General features: G+C 48.1%; 1 protein-coding gene across 1 annotated transcript in view; it reads left to right on the forward strand.

Moving 5' to 3' along the window:
* Positions 1 to 19984, forward strand: part of LOC136594784 (interleukin-18 receptor 1-like) — an 89845-nt gene that overhangs the window by 38949 nt on the left and 30912 nt on the right. The window contains exons 5-6 of the mRNA XM_066588685.1: positions 783 to 933; positions 17535 to 17677. Of these exons, the coding sequence (XP_066444782.1) occupies positions 783 to 933; positions 17535 to 17677 (294 nt within the window). The remainder of the gene's footprint in view (positions 1 to 782; positions 934 to 17534; positions 17678 to 19984) is intronic.

A 19984-nucleotide genomic window follows, 5' to 3' on the forward strand; every position in this document is an offset into this window, starting at 1 on the left:
CCCTGTTTTCTGGCACCGTGCCCGGCATGTCTCCGCTACTGTCTGCCGGCGGCGTGTCGGTCTGTGTGCGCTCCGCCTGTGTGCTGATGCCTGGCCGGGGGACTTCTCCTTCAGAGCCCCTCTGCTGTCCCTTCTCCTGGGGCGAGGTCCGCGCTTCCGGCTTCCCGGGATGGGTGAGCGCGCGCTCTCTGTTGCCGTCCGGCGCCATGATGGAGGGGCTGTGTGAGGTGCCGGCGGGGCTTGTGCCGCTCAGGTAGCGGCTGATCGGGACGCCGCTCGTAGCTGCCGGGTCTCCCCTTTTCCTACCCCCTCTTTTGACCGTGGGAAGCCTCTGCATATTGCTTTTTTCCGGTCTTCTGAACGGTTGCGGCGGAGGAGCTCTGGATCGTGCTTCTTCACTCCAGCATACCTAGACCACGCCCCCCATGTGTAATTTTTTCTGGCGGTGCGGAGAGTCGTCCGCACCTGCAGTGCGTCTGTCTTCTTCGTGCAGTAACACGGGGGCCGATGCGCCTGTGTGACTGAGCCCTGAGAATGACATGGGTGAGAGCTGAGTATTTAGATGAATTAGAGTTACCTACACACCTGAATATTTTTTTAAATTGGGTTGGGGCTTTAAAACTGTATTGTAAAACTATCATCTTATATGACCTGAGCTATGTGCTACAACTCTGCATATTAACTACCAGCTTTGTTCCCATGTTTTCTTCGGGTTCATTCTAGCAGCATATCACTGTGGAAAAAAAATGCTCAAAGTTTTGTATGGATTTCATTTTTCTTAGGAAAAAATTATACCTTAACATGTGAGGCTTTTGGTGATACGCGTTTCCCTTCACTTTACTGGACAAGAACAAACAAGAGTAACACTGACGATCCTGATGACATTTTGGATCCATGCAATCCAGCCATGAACAAAACCTGTATGGGGAATGAGTAAGTGCTAAGAGTTCAATAATTTCATACCTTCGTGAGTAATCCTCACTCATTTGTCTGTAAAAGAAAAGAATATATATATACTTTACAAACAAATCACTCTGTTAACTTGGAATGTCTAGCTATGCAATGCATAAATCAATATGTGTATATACATATACGCACAATATATTTATGTATTGCATAGCTAGACATTCAAGGTAAACAGAGTGTTTGCAACACATCCCTAACAAAACCACGTGGCTCAGCTTCATAATGGATTATTACCTGAATTAAAGTAAGGTTAAAGGCTAACATCATCTTGATCATCATATTTACAGTAGGTCTCTTCTTAAAGTGGCAGCAGTCTACTCTGGAGAAACCCTTTTTTTTTTTTTTTTTAAACTCGTTTTATTGAAAACTCTGTATTTTGTACAGTAACTGAATAAAGAACTTTGGTTACATCATTGGCTCATTACACTCATGTCAACAGTGCTTTAGTACATTACATTAACACGTACAGTTGTTACATTCTTTATGACAGTATAGTTTCTTTGTAGTGTCAGTGGAGGGTATGATTCTTTGTTGGTTTTATTAGGTGTTTATAGGCGTCACTGTCCTCAGCAAGTTATGGAACTGATCCTGCGTGAACACCGTACTCGTTGACCCACACCATCTTTCCCACACTTTATTAAATTTTTCAGGGCATTTTCTGTTTTTGTATACAATTTTTTCGTATGGCAGAACGGCATTACTAAGGTTCTGCCGTTTTGAAAGTGTCGGGGGGCATCTGTCCATCCAACGTAGGGCTATTGCTTTCCGGGCATAAAATAATACTTTAGTGAGAAATATTTTGTCATGGTACTGCCATTGTTCTTCATCTAGGACACCTAACAGACACACTGCGGGATCGTGTGGTACTGGTATTCCCAGTATTTGTGTTAGGATCTCTCTCCAGTATGCCTGGATGTCTGCGCAATTCCATATTAGATGGTTAAAGTTTGCATTAGGTGCTCCGCACCGGTGACAGCGGTTGGTGGTTATCCGATTCATTTTATGGAGTCTGATCGGCATTAGGTAACACTGGTGTAAAATATATAGTTGTGTTAGTTTGTTGTTTGCCGCCGGTGATACTGTGGTGTATATGGACATTGCTGTTTCCCAATCCTTGTTAGTGAGGGTGGGGATAAGTTCTCTCCATCTCTGCATTACTGTCATTGGTGTGTCGGGAATTTTAGCTTGCAGTATGTGGGTGTACAGTACCGAAATCAGGCCTTTAGGTCCTTGTGTTCGCAATATGCCTATTAATGGATATTGGGAGAATGTTTGTCTAGGTCCTGGGAACTGTGCAGTCAGTGCGTGTCGGAGTTGCAAGTATCTAAAGAATCCCGCCCTTGGAATCTGGTACAGTTGCTGCAATTGTTCAAAGGAGGCCAGCGTTTGGTCCACGTATACATGCTCTAGTGTGGTGACTCCTGAGTTTATCCAGAATTGTTTGCCCGGCAGGTTCATCAAGTGTGGTAATGCTCTGTTGTCCCATAGGGGAGTCTCCAGAGGGGTGTTCTCCTGTCTAGTTAATAATTTACATGTCTGCCACACGTTCACTGCTAGTCTGTGGATAGGTAGCATTTGTTTAGTCATTAATCCTGGTTTTTCCAGGAGGATCCAGAGCGATGTTTCCGCAAGGAAATACATCAGATGGTGCTCGGAGTTAGGGAGAGGCGCGCTCGATAGCCAATAGCGGAGATACCTAACCTGTCCTGCTAAGTAATATAGTTTAAAATCTGGTAGCGCCATTCCCGCCATCTCTTTAGGGCGCTGTAGGGTATCTAAGCGCAGCTTGGCTCTAGAATTTCCCCATATGAATGATGTTATTAAGGAGTTAGTTTTTTTAAGAATTTCTGTGGTATAGTTGTTTCTGTGTGCTCTAGGCAATATAGATATTTGGGGAGTATTATCATTTTTATGAGGTTTATCCTGCCCGCTACAGATAGTGGTAGGGAGCTCCAGCTTTTCAATTTTTGCTGCAGGGTTGTCAGTAGGGGAGTAATGCTTAACTCGAGGCTCTGGGTATGATCTCTGGTGATGTGTATTCCAAGATATTTAAATCTGGGGGTGATTTGTAATTTGCAGAATACGTCTCCCATCCGCCATCCCTCTGGTCTTAGGGGCATAAAAGCTGACTTTTGCCAGTTGATGCATAGGCCTGAGAAATTTCCAAATTTATCTATCAGAGATATGGCAAGCGGCAGGGTGTTTCTAGGGTCCGACATATATAATGTCGTCTGCATACAGGCCTATTCTGTCCTCTCTGGGCCCTATCTGGACGCCTTTGTATGAGGTGTGCTGTTGGATTCTCAGGGCTAGGGGTTCGATTGCAATTGCAAATAGAAGGGGGGAAAGTGGGCATCCCTGTCGGGTCCCCCTGTGTAGTGGAAAGGAGGCGGAGGCCAGGCCGTTTACCGTTACCCTAGCAGTCGGGGCTTTATATAGAATAGAGATCCATTTTATGAATGTGTCTCCGAACCTGAATTTCCTTAGAACTTCTATCAGATATAGCCACTCGACGGAGTCAAACGCCTTAGCTGCGTCTACTGAGGCCAGGGCCCAGTCTGATCTCCATCTCCACCCCACCTGTGTTCTTCTGATGTTGTCCGATGTTGATTTACCCGGAATAAAGCCTGATTGGTCGGAGTGTATAATTTTCCCTATGATTTGGTTTAGTCGGGTGGCTAGTATTTTAGTGAGGATTTTATAGTCTGTATTTAATAGAGAAATAGGCCTATATGAGCCGCATTCCTCTGGGTTTTTGTCCAGTTTAAGAATGAGAACTATGTTGGCCTCCAGCATCGACTCTGGGAGGTGGCTCTTATCGAGTATACGTTCATATAGGGAAAACAGGTGTGGAATTATTTCTTTTTTGTAGTGTTGGTAGATTTCCACTGGTAGTCCATCCACGCCCGGAGTTTTGTTCTTTGCCATTTCATTTATTGCTTCTTCAATCTCTTCCATTGTAATGGGAGAGTCTAATAAGGACTTATAGTCATCTTGTATTTCTGGGAATATTATGTCAGTTAAATAGGTCTCTAGCTGTGCAGGTGTGTAATTGACTCGCGATTGATATAAGTCGTCGTAGAATTGTTGGAATCTATCCAGAATTTCTTTTGGGTCTGTGAGCATTATTTCCTCAACTGATTTAACTCTCAGTATGGATGGGGGGGCGGTCTCCTTTTGCGCCATGTAGGCAAGTAATTTACTAGATTGGTTTCCCTGTTCAAAAAAAGATTGTCGGGTAAAGAAAAGGTTCCTCTGGGCTTTCTCTTTCAGATATAGTAAGTAGTCTCTGCCTATCTGGAGCCATTTATCTCTTTTAGTGTCTGTAGGGTCAGCTACAAATTCTCTTTCTAATTGTTGGCATTGTTCTGCTAAAAGTTCGCCCTCCCGTGCTGTGGCTCTTTTAACAAATTATATTGAGGATCTTAAACAGCCTCTGAGGTAGGGTTTAAATGCCTCCCATACTAGTATTGTATCTGCGTATGCCTCGTGTGCCTCATAGTATATTTGGATCTGATCCGGTATGCGGTCATTAGGTCCAAATAGTGAAAGCCAGAATGGGTGTACCCTTGGTCTCTTGATTGTAATTGGGCCTGGGTTTTTAAGGATCATACGTATTGGCGAGTGGTCTGAGACTCCTCGAGGTAGGAACTCTATTGAGTCGATTTTCGGGAATAGTGAAGGGGACCCAAATATATAGTCTATTCGACTGAGTGCGTGATTGTGGGCTGCATGACAGGTGTATTCCTTTTGTTGCGGGTGAAATATTCGCCATAGATCTAGCCATCCCGTCACCGAGATAATAGAGGCCAGGCGGGTCTTATTCGTGTCTCCCTCCCTCCGAGCACCACCCCCAAATCTATCCATGGCGGGATCCATCACCATGTTCATATCTCCCATGCATATGACTGTTGCGTCTGGTGAGAATGATGCACATTGGATGCCGTCTGCCAGGTCTGTTGGCGCCATAGAGGAGGGGGGCTTGCCGCCTTCTCCCGAGAGAAGTAGTCCACATATCTGCCACAGATAAAGAAAGTCTCAGTTCTGTGCCTTTGGCTAAGGTATACTTGTGGCGTATTTGGAGGATAGTCTCTAATGTGCAGTTGGGGACTGTAAGGGAAGTGTTCACCTTTGTGCAGGAGTCTCGGCACCTAGAGGGGGGAAAAGAAGTGGTTATGTATACATTACTGCCCTTCTGGTCGTCTGGTGTTCAGCCAATTTCCTGCTTCAGCTGGTGAAGAGAAGAAGCGAGTGCGATCCCCGTCTATCACTCGCAGGCGTGCCGGATACACCATAGAGTACGGGAGCTGCAGTTCTCTTAGCTGCTTCGTGACTCCGAAGAATGTTGCTCGCTGTTTTTGAAGGTCTGCCGAGAAGTCCGGAAAGATGGACACAGTGGCCATCCCTTTCTGGCAGCTTGTAGGATTATCTCCCTATCGTGGGAGTTGAGCAACTTTGCTAGTAGGGGTCTGGGTGGGGCTCCTGGTATTGGTGGCTTCATGGGTACTCGATGAGCACGTTCAATTACAAAAACTTGTGATAGTCTAGCATTAGGAAAGAGTTCCCGGAGCCAGCGTTCTATAAATTCTTCAGGTCTTTGCCCTTCAGCCCGTTCTGGTAGTCCCACTATGCTCAAATTATTTCTTCGTGATCGGTTTTCTAGATCATCCGCTTTTTGTCTCCAATACTCGGCTTTCTGCGTGAGATCTCGTATTGCATCTGTCATTGGGGTGACGGTATCATCTAGCGTGGAAATTCTGTTTTCTGTGTTGGCAACACGTTCTCTTAGGTTTTGGAGATCTTGCCTTAATAAACTTACATCCATTTTTACTTCATCAATTTTGCTGGTAAGCGTGGCCGTGGATGTTTGTATTGCGGTTAGAAGCTGTTCAGACAGTTGTTGCAGCGTTTGTACAGTACCCTCAGTTGGATCTGGGTTGTTGTGCTTTGTCGCTGTAGCTCCCGCCGCGGCGGGCGCAGTGGGTTCAGGGCTGGGCTCTTTCCGGGTTTCTCCCCTTGCAAAGGCTTTAAGTTTGTCTACGGATGAGCTTTGTCTAGTGGGGCCCATGTTGCGCTTGTTTGGTTTTTCACTATAGGAGTTGAGTTCCCTGTGGGGGTTCTGAGGCGCCTTGCTATTTTGGCTTCTGTGCGTGGTCTTCACGCCGACCAGCTTTCAGCTCTGGGGTTCTCCCTCCTCCTTTCCCCCTAGTTCTCTGAGTTGTATGGTGTTTAATCCTCCTGCGGGTGGGGGGGGGGGGGGGTGGAGTCTTTCTCTCTGTCCCCTCTAATTACCTTTTCTCCACTTTGTTGGCTGGCGACGTCTATGAAATGGCGGTCGCGGCGCCGCAGGTTTAGCGGTGTCGTTCTCCCCGCTGTCTGTGCCTCCGGTGTTCCGCTGGTGGCTCTGCCCTCTCCCTCTTTACTTCAGCGGCTCTATGTTGGGCCTGGGAGCAACGTTATGTTGTGCTTTGGGGCCTGTATGTTTGTGGTGCCACTCGCAAGATGGCCGCCGCGGCCGCGATTTCGCGGGCTTTTCCCGCCGGCAGTGCTTTCTATTTCAGCGCCACAGGAGCTCCGCCGGGGGTTTAGCCTCTTCTCCTCTCACTCTGTGTGGCGCTGTGCCGTGCCTGGGAGCAGCGTTCTTTTGTGCACTGGGACCTGTATACTAGCTTATGCCACTCGCAAGATGGCCGCCGCGACCGTGATTTCGCGGGCTTTTTTCGCCAGCGGCGCCTTCTATTTCAGCGCCGCGAACGCTCCTCCGGGGATTTATTCTCCTCTCCTCTCCCACTGCGTGGTGCTGTGCCGGGCTCGGAGTCCTCGCCAGCGGCCGGCGCCTCTCACAGTATAGCTGCGGCGGTCGCGGGTCTCCGCTTCCACCGCTGATGGTACCTTTGCTGTGGCCATCCAGGAGCGCCGTTGGGGGTTCGGTCCACTTCTCTCTCCCTCTGGTGGTGTTGCTCTGGGTCGGGGGACCCTCAGGATGTCCACAGGATAACGGAATCACCGGTAAGCAGAGGAGCTCTCCTCACATGCGGCCGGTCAGCTCGGCTGCTTGGCCACGCCCCGAGATTTAATGCCTTAAATTGTGCCCAATAAAAAAACAATGACATAAAAATATCATAAAACTGCAGCATTTTTAAATCATATTCTGAAACTAATGACCCGAAAAGTGCTCCATATAAAAATACGTCCCCAAAAAAGAACGTTTTAACAGTGCCCCACATAAACTGGCACAGTCCTATGTGCACTAGTGCTCATCTGCCCTTGTCTCTGATTCCTCTGTAGTGTGGCTGCAACTCCACCCCCCCCCCTTAGGGCAGTACCAAGGCAATATATGGCTTTGCTGCAATACTTTGTTTTAATCAGGCCTCCAGGGGTTTTCTGGGCTACCGAGTGCCACTGAGACTGTCTGCATAACTTGCCTCCCACTTACTGCTGCACCAAGAATGAACTTCCCTGTACTATGAGGAGAGTTATGGTGCCCTTGTCCGGCAGTAGTGCGACGCCCTTGCGGGGCACTAGCCGTTATAGGGGAGACCTCAGGGGGGAAACAAGATGGCTGTCAATGGTGGCTCTGTGGTCTCTCCTTGTAATGGCAAAATAGGTCCTAGCTCAGTCGCACGCAGAGGCTGTTCATTAATAAATTATCGTTGATGTCAGTATTTTGTTTTTTTAACTGAAAACGTAAGATTTTTTATATGTTATGAATACGAAAATGCAAGATTATACCTTTAGCTACATTGTTAAATGAAAATCGTTTGAATAAAAAGTGATTTAATAAATTGTTACGTGATGCCATTACCTTTTGAGTGGTGAACCAGGATGGATGGTAGATAAATAATTCACACGTAGCTTTTGTGGTAAACCGAAGGTATGCAGTTTACTCAATGCTTATTGAAGAAATGAGGAAATACAGTTCACTGTTTTGCAGATTTTCAGTTTGCATTCACTTTAACAATGATTCCAGAAACATGAATAGCACATTTCTTTTTTCTTCAATGCTCACTCTCTCTTTTGGTTATCAAAGATAAACCCACCAGTCTCAGTTATCTGGAGATTTTCCTAAGAATTACTTTCTAGAGGTAGAAGCTGATTAAGACCCAACCGCCTGTGCTTTTACTGAACTGTTTCAGGGGGTAGATCACACTCACTGTTGTGAAGACTGTAATTTAATCCTCGCTTCGACTCTTTGCTTATTCCAATTTGTTTTCTCTCAACTTTACTCAACCAATCAGGGAAATTACTGACAAGCAGCCAATCAAAAGCCAGCTGTTGCTGGGCAGAATAGCTTTAACCCATGCATTAGGGAAAGACAGGGTCTCTCTCCTGTATAATACCTTCTATCTCTCCTGAGGAGCTCATAGACAGATATTCAATTTTCTGAGTGTCTGATTACCCTGTAGTACCCTCTGGGTCACTACATTAGGTGATGAAGCTATTAATATTAGAGATGAGCGAACGCGTTCGTCCGAGCTTGATATTCGTGCGAATATTAGGGTGTTCGGGATGTTCGTTATTCGTAACGAACACCATGCGGTGTTCTGGTTACTTTCACTTACTTCCCTGAGACGTTTGCGCGCTTTTCTGGCCAATTGAAAGACAGGGAAGGCATTACAACTTCCCCCTGTGACGTTCAAGCCCTATACCACCCCCCTGCTGTGAGTGGCTGGGAAGATCAGGTGTCACCCGAACATAAAAGTCGGCCCCTCCCGCGGCTCGCCTCAGATGCCTGGTGAGTTAGATGAGGGACAGTGCTGTTTGTACCGGAGCTGCTGTAGGGAAAGAATTGGTAGTTAGTGTAGGCTTCAAGACCCCCCAAAGGTCCTTGTTAGGGCCACTGATAGGTGTGTGTTGGCTGCTGTTAGCAGTGGCAAATTTTTTTTTCCTCAAAATCGGCAGTGCAGAGCATTGCACCCGGCATTAGGGACAGAAGTGCTGCATAGGCAGGGAGAGTGTTAGGAGTGAGTGTAGCCTTCAAGAACCTCAACGGTCCTTTCTAGGGCCATATTTAACCGTGTGCAGTACTGTCCAGGCTGCTGTTAGCTGTGCTGCATTTTTTTTTGCTTCTCAAAATTGCCTCTGCAGAGCATTGCACCCTCCATTGATACTGCAGGGAAAGAATTGTATAGGCAGGGCCACAACACAGTTATTATTCATTGAATATACGCAGTGCTGCCTTTTGGTGCCAAAAAACGGAAAATAATTAAATTTGTCCTGCCTCTGTCCGTCCTAACGCCGGTGGACACGTGTGAGCTGCGTCTGCAACCTGTAAAAATCAGACGCACCCAGCTACGCTTTACTGCTGGCTTCGCCATTTGCTTTCCTTAATTGGGAAAAAAATACCTGCTCTGCCAGAGTTATAATAACTCTGCTACCCTCACGTTCTGTGACACATAAGCAGGGACACAGCACAGTTATTAAACTTCTCATGTTCATTGAATATACGCAGTGCTGCCTTTTGGTGGAAAAAAACTGAAAACAAATCTATTTGTCCAGCCTCTGTCCGTCCTAAGGGCTGTGGACACGTGTGAGCTGCGTGAACAACATAGCTAAATCAGACGCACCCAGCTACGCTTTACTGCTGGCTTCGCCATTTGCTTTCCTTAATTGGGAAAAAAATACCTGCTCTGCCAGAGTTATAATAACTCTGCTACCCTCACGTTCTGTGACACATAAGCAGGGACACAGCACAGTTATTAAACTTCTCATGTTCATTGAATATACGCAGTGCTGCCTTTTGGTGGAAAAAAACTGAAAACAAATCTATTTGTCCAGCCTCTGTCCGTCCTAAGGGCTGTGGACACGTGTGAGCTGCGTGAACAACATTGCTAAATCAGACGCACCCAGCTACGCTTTACTGCTGGCTTCGCCATTTGCTTTCCTTAATTGGGAAAAAAATACCTGCTCTGCCAGAGTTATAATAACTCTGCTACCCTCACGTTCTGTGACACATAAGCAGGGACACAGCACAGTTATTAAACTTCTCATGTTCATTGAATATACGCAGTGCTGCCTTTTGGTGGAAAAAAACTGAAAACAAATCTATTTGTCCAGCCTCTGTCCGTCCTAAGGGCTGTGGACACGTGTGAGCTGCGTGAACAACATAGCTAAATCAGACGCACCCAGCTACGCTTTACTGCTGGCTTCGCCATTTGCTTTCCTTAATTGGGAAAAAAATACCTGCTCTGCCAGAGTTATAATAACTCTGCTACCCTCACGTTCTGTGACACATAAGCAGGGACACATTAGTGGGGCCTTTTGTTTTCCAAAAAGGGCAAAAATTATATTTGGCCTGCAGTCTTGCGCCAATTTATTTCCTGCCTGTGAAATCAAATCACTGGTAATACAGCATGCTGAGGGGTAGGGGTAGGCCTAGAGGACGTGGACGCGGCCGAGGACGCGGAGGGCCAAGTCAGGGTGTGGGCACAGGCCGAGCTCCTGATCCCGGTGTGTCGCAGCCGACTGCTGCGCGATTAGGAGAGAGGCACGTTTCTGGCGTCCCCACATTCATCGCCCAATTAATGGGTCCACGCGGGAGACGGTTATTAGAAAATGAGCAGTGTGAGCAGGTCCTGTCCTGGATGGCAGAAAGTGCTTCGAGCAACCTATCGTCAACACGCAGTTCTGCGCCGTCCACTGCTGCAAATCCGAATCCTCTGTCTGCTGCTCCTCCTTCCTCCCAGCCTCCTCACTCCACTACAATGACACCTGCTCAGGAGCGGGAACACTCCCAGGAACTGTTCTCGGGCCCCTGCTCAGATTGGGCAGCAGCGGTTCCTCTCCCACCAGAGGAGTTTATAGTCACTGATGCCCAACCATTCGAAAGTTCCCGGGGTCCGGGGGATGAGGCTGGGGACTTCCGCCAACTGTCTCAACAACTTTCTGTGGGTGAGGAGGACGATGACGATCAGACACAGTTGTCTTGCAGTGAGGTAGTAGTAAGGGCAGTAAGTCCGAGGGAGCAGCGCACAGAGGATTCGGAGGAAGAGCAGCAGGACGATGAGGTGACTGACCCCACCTGGTGTGCAACGCTTACTCAGGAGGACAGGTCTTCAGAGGGGGAGTCAAGGGCATCAGCAGGGCAGGTTGCAAGAGGCAGTGCGGTGGCCAGGGGTAGAGGCAGGGCCAGACCGAATAATCCACCAAGTGTTTCCCAAAGCGCCCCCTCGCGCCATGCCACCCTGCAGAGGCCGAGGTGCTCTAAGGTCTGGCAGTTTTTCACAGAGACGCCTGACGACCGACGAACAGTGGTGTGCAACCTTTGTTGCGCAAAGCTCAGCCGGGGAGCCAACACCAACAGCCTCACCACCACCACCATGCGCAGGCATATGATGGCCAAGCACCCCACAAGGTGGGACGAAGGCCGTTCAGCGCCTCCGGTTTGCACCCCTGCCTCTCCCCCTGTGCCCCAACCTGCCACTGAGATGCAACCCCCCTCTCAGGACACAGGCACTACCGCCTCATGGCCTGCACCCACACCCTCATCTCCGCTGTCCTCGGCCCCATCCAGCAGTGTAGTTCAGCGCACCGTCCAGCCGTCGCTTGCGCAAGTGTTCGATCGCAAGCGCAAGTACGCCGCCACGCACCCGCACGCTCAAACGTTAACCGTCCGCATCGCAAAATTCATCAGCCTTGAGATGCTGCCGTATAGGGTTGTGGAAACGGAGTCCTTCAAAAGTATCATGGAGGCGGCGGCCCCGCGCTACTCAGTTCCCAGTCGCCACTACTTTTCCCGATGTGCCGTCCCAGCCCTGCACGACCACGTCTCCCGCAACATTGTACGCGCCCTCACCAACGCGGTTACTGCCACGGTCCACTTAACTACGGACACGTGGACAAGCACAGGCGGGCAGGGCCACTACATCTCCCTGACGGCACATTGGGTGAATTTAGTGGAGGCTGGGACAGAGTCAGAGCCTGGGACCGCTCACGTCCTACCCACCCCCAGAATTGCGGGCCCCAGCTCGGTGCTGGTATCTGCGGAGGTGTATGCTTCCTCCACTAAAGCACCCTCCTCCTCCTCCTCCGTCTCGCAATCAAGATGTGTTAGCAGCAGCATGTCGCCAGCAGTCGGTGTCGCGCGGTGTGGCAGCACAGCGGTGGGCAAGCGTCAGCAGGCCGTGCTGAAACTACTCAGCTTAGGCGATAAGAGGCACACGGCCCACGAACTGCTGCAGGGTCTGACACAGCAGACCGACCGCTGGCTTGCGCCGCTGAGCCTCCAACCGGGCATGGTCGTGTGTGACAACGGCCGTAACCTGGTGGCGGCTCTGCAGCTCGGCAGCCTCACGCACGTGCCATGCCTGGCCCACGTCTTTAATTTGGTGGTTCAGCGCTTTCTGAAAAGTTACCCACGCTTGTCAGACCTGCTCGTAAAGGCGCGCCGGCTCTGCGCACATTTCCGCAAGTCCCACATGGACGCTGCCACCCTGCGCACCCTGCAACATCACTTTAAGCTGCCAGTGCACCGACTGCTGTGCGACGTGCCCACACGGTGGAACTCTACGCTCCACATGTTGGCCAGGCTCTATGAACAACGGAGAGCTATAGTCGAATACCAACTCCAACATGGGCGGCGCAGTGGGAGTCAGCCTCCTCAATTCCTTTCAGAAGAGTGGGCCTGGTTGGCAGACATCTGCCATGTCCTTGGTAATTTTGAGGAGTCTACCCAGGTGGTGAGCGGCGATGCTACAATCATTAGCGTCACCATTCCTCTGCTATGCATCTTGAGAAATTCCCTGCAAACCATAAAGGCAGCTGCTTTGCGCTCGGAAACGGGGGCGGGGGAAGACAGTATGCCGCTGGATAGTCAGGGCACCCTCCTGTCTATTTCTCAGCGCGTACAGGAGGAGGAGCATGAGGAGGATGAGGAGGAGGAGGGGGAAGAGACAGCTTGGGCCGCTGCTGACGGTACACCGGCTGATTGCCTGTCATCCTTTCAGCGTGTATGGCCTGAGGAGGAGGAGGAGGAGGAGGAGGATCCTGAAAGTGATCTTCCTAGTGAAGACAGCCATGTGTTGCGTACAGGTACCCTGGCACACATGGCTGACTTCATGTTAGGATGCCTTTCTCGTGACCCTCGCGTTGCACGCATTCTGGCCACGACGGATTACTGGGTGTACACACTGCTCGATCCACGGTATAAGGAGAACCTGCCCACTCTGATTCCCGAAGAGGAAAGGGGTTCGAGAGTGTTGCTATACCACAGGACCCTTGCGGACAAGCTGATGGTAAAATTCCCAGCCGACAGCGCTAGTGGCAGAAGGCGCAGTACCGAGGGCAAGGTAGCAGGGGATGTGCGTAGATCGAGCAGCATGTACATCCCAGGCAGTGCAACAGTCTTTAAGGGCCTGGCCAGCTTTATGGCTCCCCACCAAGACTGTGTCACCGCTCCCCAGTCACGGCTGAGTCGGCGGGAGCACTGTAAAAGGATGGTGAGGGAGTACGTAGCGGATCGCACGACCATCCTTGGTGACGCCTCTGCCCCCTACAACTACTGGGTGTCGAAGCTGGACACGTGGCCTGAACTAGCGCTGTATGCCCTTGAGGTGCTTGCTTGTCCTGCGGCTAGCGTCTTGTCGGAAAGGGTGTTTAGTGCGGCTGGGGGAATCATCACAGATAAGCGTAGCCGCTTGTCAACCGACAGTGCCGACAGGCTAACACTCATCAAGATGAACAAAGGCTGGATTTCCCCAGACTTCTGTTCTCCACCAGCTGACAGCAGCGATACGTAAGCAATACGTAGGCTGCACCCGCGGATGGAAGCTACGTTCTCTCTCACCATCCAAAACGGGGACATTTCTGCTTCATCAATCTGTGTCTAATATTCCTCCTCCTCCTCCTGCTCCTCCTCCTGAAACCTCACGTAATCACGCTGAACGGGCAATTTTTCTTAGGGCCACAAGGCTCACTCAAATAATTTTTCTGAACAATTTTTATAAGTTTCAATGCGCTTAAAAGCGTTGGAACTTTAACTTGAACCAATTTTTCGTTACACTGGGCTGCCTCCAGGCCTAGTTACCACTTAAGCCACATTAACCAAAGCGATTCACCTGCCATCTTGGTTGGGCATGGCCAATTTTTACTGAGGTACATTAGTACTGTTGGTACACCAATTTTTTGGGGCCCTCACCTACAGTGTAATCATAGTAATTTCTATGTTCTTCGCCTGCACTCATGGTACAGAAAGGTGTGTGGGGTTGGCCTACACTTTAGCTACATAAATGTAACTTGTGCCTTGGCTATACTAAGGCTACTGAAATGGAACTATACTGCTGCTTCGGAATTGTTACTGGGGCCTGTCTTGAGTGCTACTATTGCTGACATGGAACGAAGACTGCGCTCCCGCTATACTGCTGCTTCAGAATTGTTAATGGGGCCTGTCCTGAGTGCTACTATTGCTTACATGGAACGAAGACTGCGCTCCCGCTATACTGCTGCTTCGGAATTGTTACTGGGGCCTGTCTTGAGTGCTACTATTGCTGACATGGAACGAAGACTGCGCTCCCGCTATACTGCTGCTTCAGAATTGTTACTGGGGCCTGTCTTGAGTGCTACTATTGCTGACATGGAACGAAGACTGCGCTCCCGCTATACTGCTGCTTCAGAATTGTTAATGGGGCCTGTCCTGAGTGCTACTATTGCTTACATGGAACGAAGACTGCGCTCCCGCTATACTGCTGCTTCGGAATTGTTACTGGGGCCTGTCTTGAGTGCTACTATTGCTGACATGGAACGGACACGTGGAGAGGACACGTAGTGCCTCAAAAACATCCCCCTCCTCCTCCAACAGGGAAAACATTGTTGGCAAATGCCTTTGCATTGGTTCGTCTGGTGGCAGTCCAAGAATTTCACCTTTACCGACACAACAAGAGAGCTTCCACACCATCCCCCCGCCACGGCCCACTTAATCCTGGCCACATTCCGAAAACCAACAAAATACAACCGTGCTACTAGGTCCGCAGTCACCACCACATTACCACCAACGCGGTTACTGTTAAGGTGCATATAACCACGGACACGTGGAGAGGACACGTAGTGCCTCAAAAACATCCCCCTCCTCCTCCAACAGGGAAAACATTGTTGGCAAATGCCTTTGCATTGGTTCGTCTGGTGGCAGTCCAAGAATTTCACCTTTACCGACACAACGAGAGAGCCCCCACACCATCCCCCCGCCACAGCCCACTTAATCCTGGCCACATTCCGAAAACCAACAAAATACAACCGTGCTACTAGGTCCGCAGTCACCACCACATTACCACCAACGCGGTTACTGTTAAGGTGCATATTACCAGTCTGACTGGGGCATGCAGACACCTTGACAGAATGAATAGTGTGTGGCACATAGGTTCCCCATTGCTATGTCCACGTGTGCAGCTCCTGATGGCGGTGGCACAGGATTCTATTTCTCATTGCTTCTGTACAGCATTGTGGGCTATCGCCCCGCCCCTATTAAATAGGGTCGCTGCCTAGCCGTGCCAACCCTCTGCAGTGTGTGCCTGCGGCTCCTCCTCATGGCAGACGCACTTCTAAATAGACATGAGTGTGGCGTGGCATGAGGGCAGCTGAAGGCTGCGCAGGGACACTTTGGTGTGCGCTGTGGGGGGGAGGGGGGGCGGTTGGGCAGCATGTAACCCAGGAGAAGTGGCAGTGGAGTGTCATCCAGGCAGTGATTGTGCTTTGTTGTAGCTAGTGTGGTGCTTAGCAAAGGTATGCATTGCTAATGAGGGCTTTTCAGAAGTAAAAGTTGTTGGGAGGGGGGGGGGGGCCACTCTTGCCGCTATTGTGGCTTAATAGTGGGACCTGTGAACTTGAGATGCAGCCCAACATGTAGCCCCTCGCCTGCCCTATCCGTTGCTGTGTTGTTCCCATCACTTTCTTGAATTGCCCAGATTTTCACACATGAATACCTTAGCGAGCATCGGCGAGATACAAAAATGTTCTGGTCGCCCATTGACTTCAATGGGGTTCGTTGTTCGAAACGAACCCTCGAACATCGCGGGAAGTTCGTTCCGAATAACGAACACCCGGACATTTTGGTGTTCGCTCATCTCTAATTAATATGCATTGAAGAAGAGGTATTAATCTGGCACTCACCAAGTCTTCTTGAGCATTTATTTGTATAGATTCAGGTAAACATATATAGTTACGATACTAAAGCTTTAGCTTCTTCTCTATCTGGATAAAGCATCATGTGTGAGGTAAATGTTTGCCATACCAATGCTTAAGAGAATGCACCCTGCTTCTGTCCTAGCACTGTCACAATATATGTCTACTTGAATCTGCATAAAAATGCAAAAGAGTGAGTGCTATATTGTTTTCTCATCATTGATTATATTCATCTATATCTGTGTTATACATACTGAGCTTTATTAAGTTCTGCACTGAATCAACTGAGCTTCCATGTACTGTAAAGTACAATGCTAATTGACATTCTCTGTATAGGTAAAGCTATTCTTGTTCCATTGACCTTACTAGCTCTACTATTGAGATGGTTTCCGAGTCCCAAAGGACCTCCTTACTGTCATCACAAAAGATACACTGCTGGTTTAGGAAGGCACAACAAGACTTCAGTATTGCAGTCTTGAATTTGTGTCTGTACTGCTCTATCTGGAATGCACGGAAGGCCAGCATTTATGGTCTACAATTCCATTGCAGGTAGTACAGATAGTCTCCTACTTGCGAACGTTCGAGTTACGAACTTCGCAAGATACGAACTATCTGTCCTGCACAGTATGATGTAATGCTATGGCATTACATCATACTGTGCAGGCACCGGACAGCTTTCTATCAAGCCTGTCCGGTTAGATCGCGGGACACTGTGCGGTTGCTAGGCAGCCGAGGGCATTCTGAAAGGCCCTAGGGCTGCCTATGCAGAGCGCCTTTCAAGCCGTGCGCTTGATAGGCACTCTGCATAGGCAGCCCTGGGGCCTTTCAGTAGGCCCCTAGCTTCCTAGCAACCGCACAGCTTATCACGGGACACTGTACGGGACCCCAGAACGTCTGGTGCAGTCTGTCAGCGGTATTTAAAGTTTTAACAGTTCCAACGAGCGGTGCGGCTCTTTGAAACTGCAGCCACCGGGTGTCCGCTGTAAGAACAGCCGGCAACCAACGTTGTATGGAGCGGGATCCACCCACGATCCTGCTCCATACAAACATTTGTTCGGACATACGAACAAATGTACTTGTGAACAGGCTCTTGGAGCGGAACCTGTTCGCAAGTAAGAGACTATCTGTAGTTGAAAACTACCTGGCTTAATTTTTTATGTATCATTTTATGCATTTTTATACTCTTTAAACACACTCCATTTATCGGATGCATTTAAAAAGTCTGGTAAATAAAATGAATATCATAGGAAGCCGAAGTAGTCAATTTTCAAGCATAGCAGTGTGACATATCTTTATGTGCAATACTTTTATTTGCACCTCTTGCACAGTTTGCACATATGGTGAGATCTTATAGTCACTGTAAAGTGATAATAGCTTTCCATAAAAAAAACTTATTTATTATTTAAATTTATAAAACTCTTAATATAACAAATTTATGGTTTCCCAATTTTCTTTAGGTCAACAGAATGCAAAAATTCGGATCTGTGTACAGATTTGCACTTAATAAATGTAAGTGACGATGATATCAAGTATCCATATAAGTGCCATCTTCGCACTCCTTTCGGCAGCGACATCAAGCTATTTGTTCTGAAACTGAAAGGTAAGAAACTAAATTTTATCAAGTCAATGTATGTTATCAAAGTCCAAAGTGTAGCTTGTATCTGATATTCCCTTATTGCTAAGACAGAATGACAAGCAGAAGTGTAACTTTAACATTCCGGGCACCAATACAAAACTTGTAATATGGCCCATAAGCATTTGTAATATTGTACCATTGTGTAGCAGATCCATGCCTTCCTATTTAAAGGGGTTGTCCCGCGAAACAAAGTTGGGGTATACACTTCTCTATGGCCATATTAATGCACTTTGTAATGTACATCGTGCATTAATTATGAGCCATACAGAAGTTATTCACTTACCTGTTCTGTTGCTGGCGTCCCCGTCTCCATGGTGCCATCTAATCTTCAGCGTCTAATCGCCCGATTAGACGCGCTTGCGCAGTCCGGTCTTCTGTCTTCTGAATGGGGCCGCTCGTGCCAGAGAGTGGCTCCTCGTAGCTCCGCCCCGTCACGTGTGCCGATTCCAGCCAATCAGGAGGCTGGAATCGGCAATGGACCGCACAGAAGACCTGCGGTCCACCGAGGGTGAAGATCCCGGCGGCCATCTTCACAAGGTAAGTAAGAAGTCACCGGAGCGCGGGGATTCGGGTAAGTACTACCCGTTTTTTTTTTTTTATCCCTGCATCGGGTTTGTCTCGCGCCGAACGGGGGGGCTATTGAAAAAAAAACAAAACGTTTCGGCGCGGGACAACCCCTTTAACTATGCTATTGTCATTTCAATATAGAGCACCTCTATTGAGTACAATATAGTCCTGGATCAGTCTATTTGACTACATTCTGTATATAATTGTAGCCATACTATGAGAAATAATATGAAGTACAGATCCAGAATTTTCAAAATTGAATTTTGCAGCATGCCATGCCGTTACTATACCATGCCTTTGCTACATTAAGGGCTCCTGCCCACGGACGAAGTGAAAGATGTCAGCGGTTTTAAGCCACAGGAATCCCATGGGGATAAACAAAAAAGTCCCCGCTGTGATCGCAGAAAAATGTGCTTTTTACCATTGTCTTCATTAATACTATATTGATGGAAACCTCCCGCCATGGAAAAACGCGGTAAAATAGAATTCCATGATTTTTTTCCCGCAGCTTAAATCCGCGGGACAATGACACATGTGAGTAGTGAGCCATTAGGTTCAATAGAACCTAATAGCTACGTTATCCTGCTGCGGATGTATGCCGCGGGGAACGCGGCATAAATCCGGCCATGGAAATTAGCCCTAAGTATATGTCAATGACAATGCAAATTACATAACATACCAAATTGTCATTTAGTGCATTAGATAAATAGATGTATCACACCAAATATTACGGGCCATTCACACTGGACAATTACGCTGATAAACAAAGATTTTGCTACTGTGATAAAAACATGCTATTTACATGAAATTGAATGTGCTGAATCTGGAACTGAAGTCAAAATTTTCCTAGAATGTCTAGATCTTAAGTTATAGGGCAACTACAGCTTGGCAACACCTTGGTAGACTAGCCCAAGTATTGATGCATGGCAACATTATAATTGCTGTACTATTACGTGCATCATGCCTTCCAGCGCCTCGTTTGCAACACATTCTGGCTGCAGCGGGTTTCTGCAGCATCGGGCACATCTGAGCATATCGCTAAGGTGATGTCAGAAGTTGCAAGGCCTAGATAATGCGAGATGGGTGAAGCGCAAGCTTATAGTTGACAATACTGTTTTGTTATATTAATAGTATGTCAGTTTTAGCCTAAAGATGAGTAGGCGGAGCTGTGTTAACCACCCAGACAATTTTTGCTACATTTGTGGTAAATATGTAGTGGCTTGGACTGGCACTACAGAATAGAAGTACTTTATTTGCAAGTTAAGAGCAACTGTTCTAACTACCATTACATTTAACAAAGGGTAGTTATGCTGGACATCATTTAATAAGAAGAGAGAGTCAGGATAGGAACTAAGGATGTAAGGTTGTTTAGGCAGTTCCCTATCGTAAATACCGTAAGAGCTGAGCTCTGACAAGCCCCCAACAGATAGCAATTGATAACAGTGTTAGAAGACAGAAGTCAAGGGAGAGTATGGAGTGAGGCAGTGAGCAGTTCAGTCGAAGGAGAGAGAGAGGAGTTGAGATGGACACTGAGGAAACTGACAGCCATGTGAAGACCCAGCTTCTCCTTCTCCTCTGTCCTGCTGTAATTAGAGATGGTGTTATGTAAACTTTAGAGCAATCCTATGTGCAGCAGCTAACAAATCACCCAGATGCTGAGAAGCTGTTTGCTTTCTCAAACCCAAGTCCATTCAAGCCAGCTTT

Source organism: Eleutherodactylus coqui, chromosome 1 (genome assembly GCF_035609145.1).
Source record: "Eleutherodactylus coqui strain aEleCoq1 chromosome 1, aEleCoq1.hap1, whole genome shotgun sequence".
In the NCBI taxonomy this organism is placed as follows: domain Eukaryota; kingdom Metazoa; phylum Chordata; class Amphibia; order Anura; family Eleutherodactylidae; genus Eleutherodactylus; species Eleutherodactylus coqui.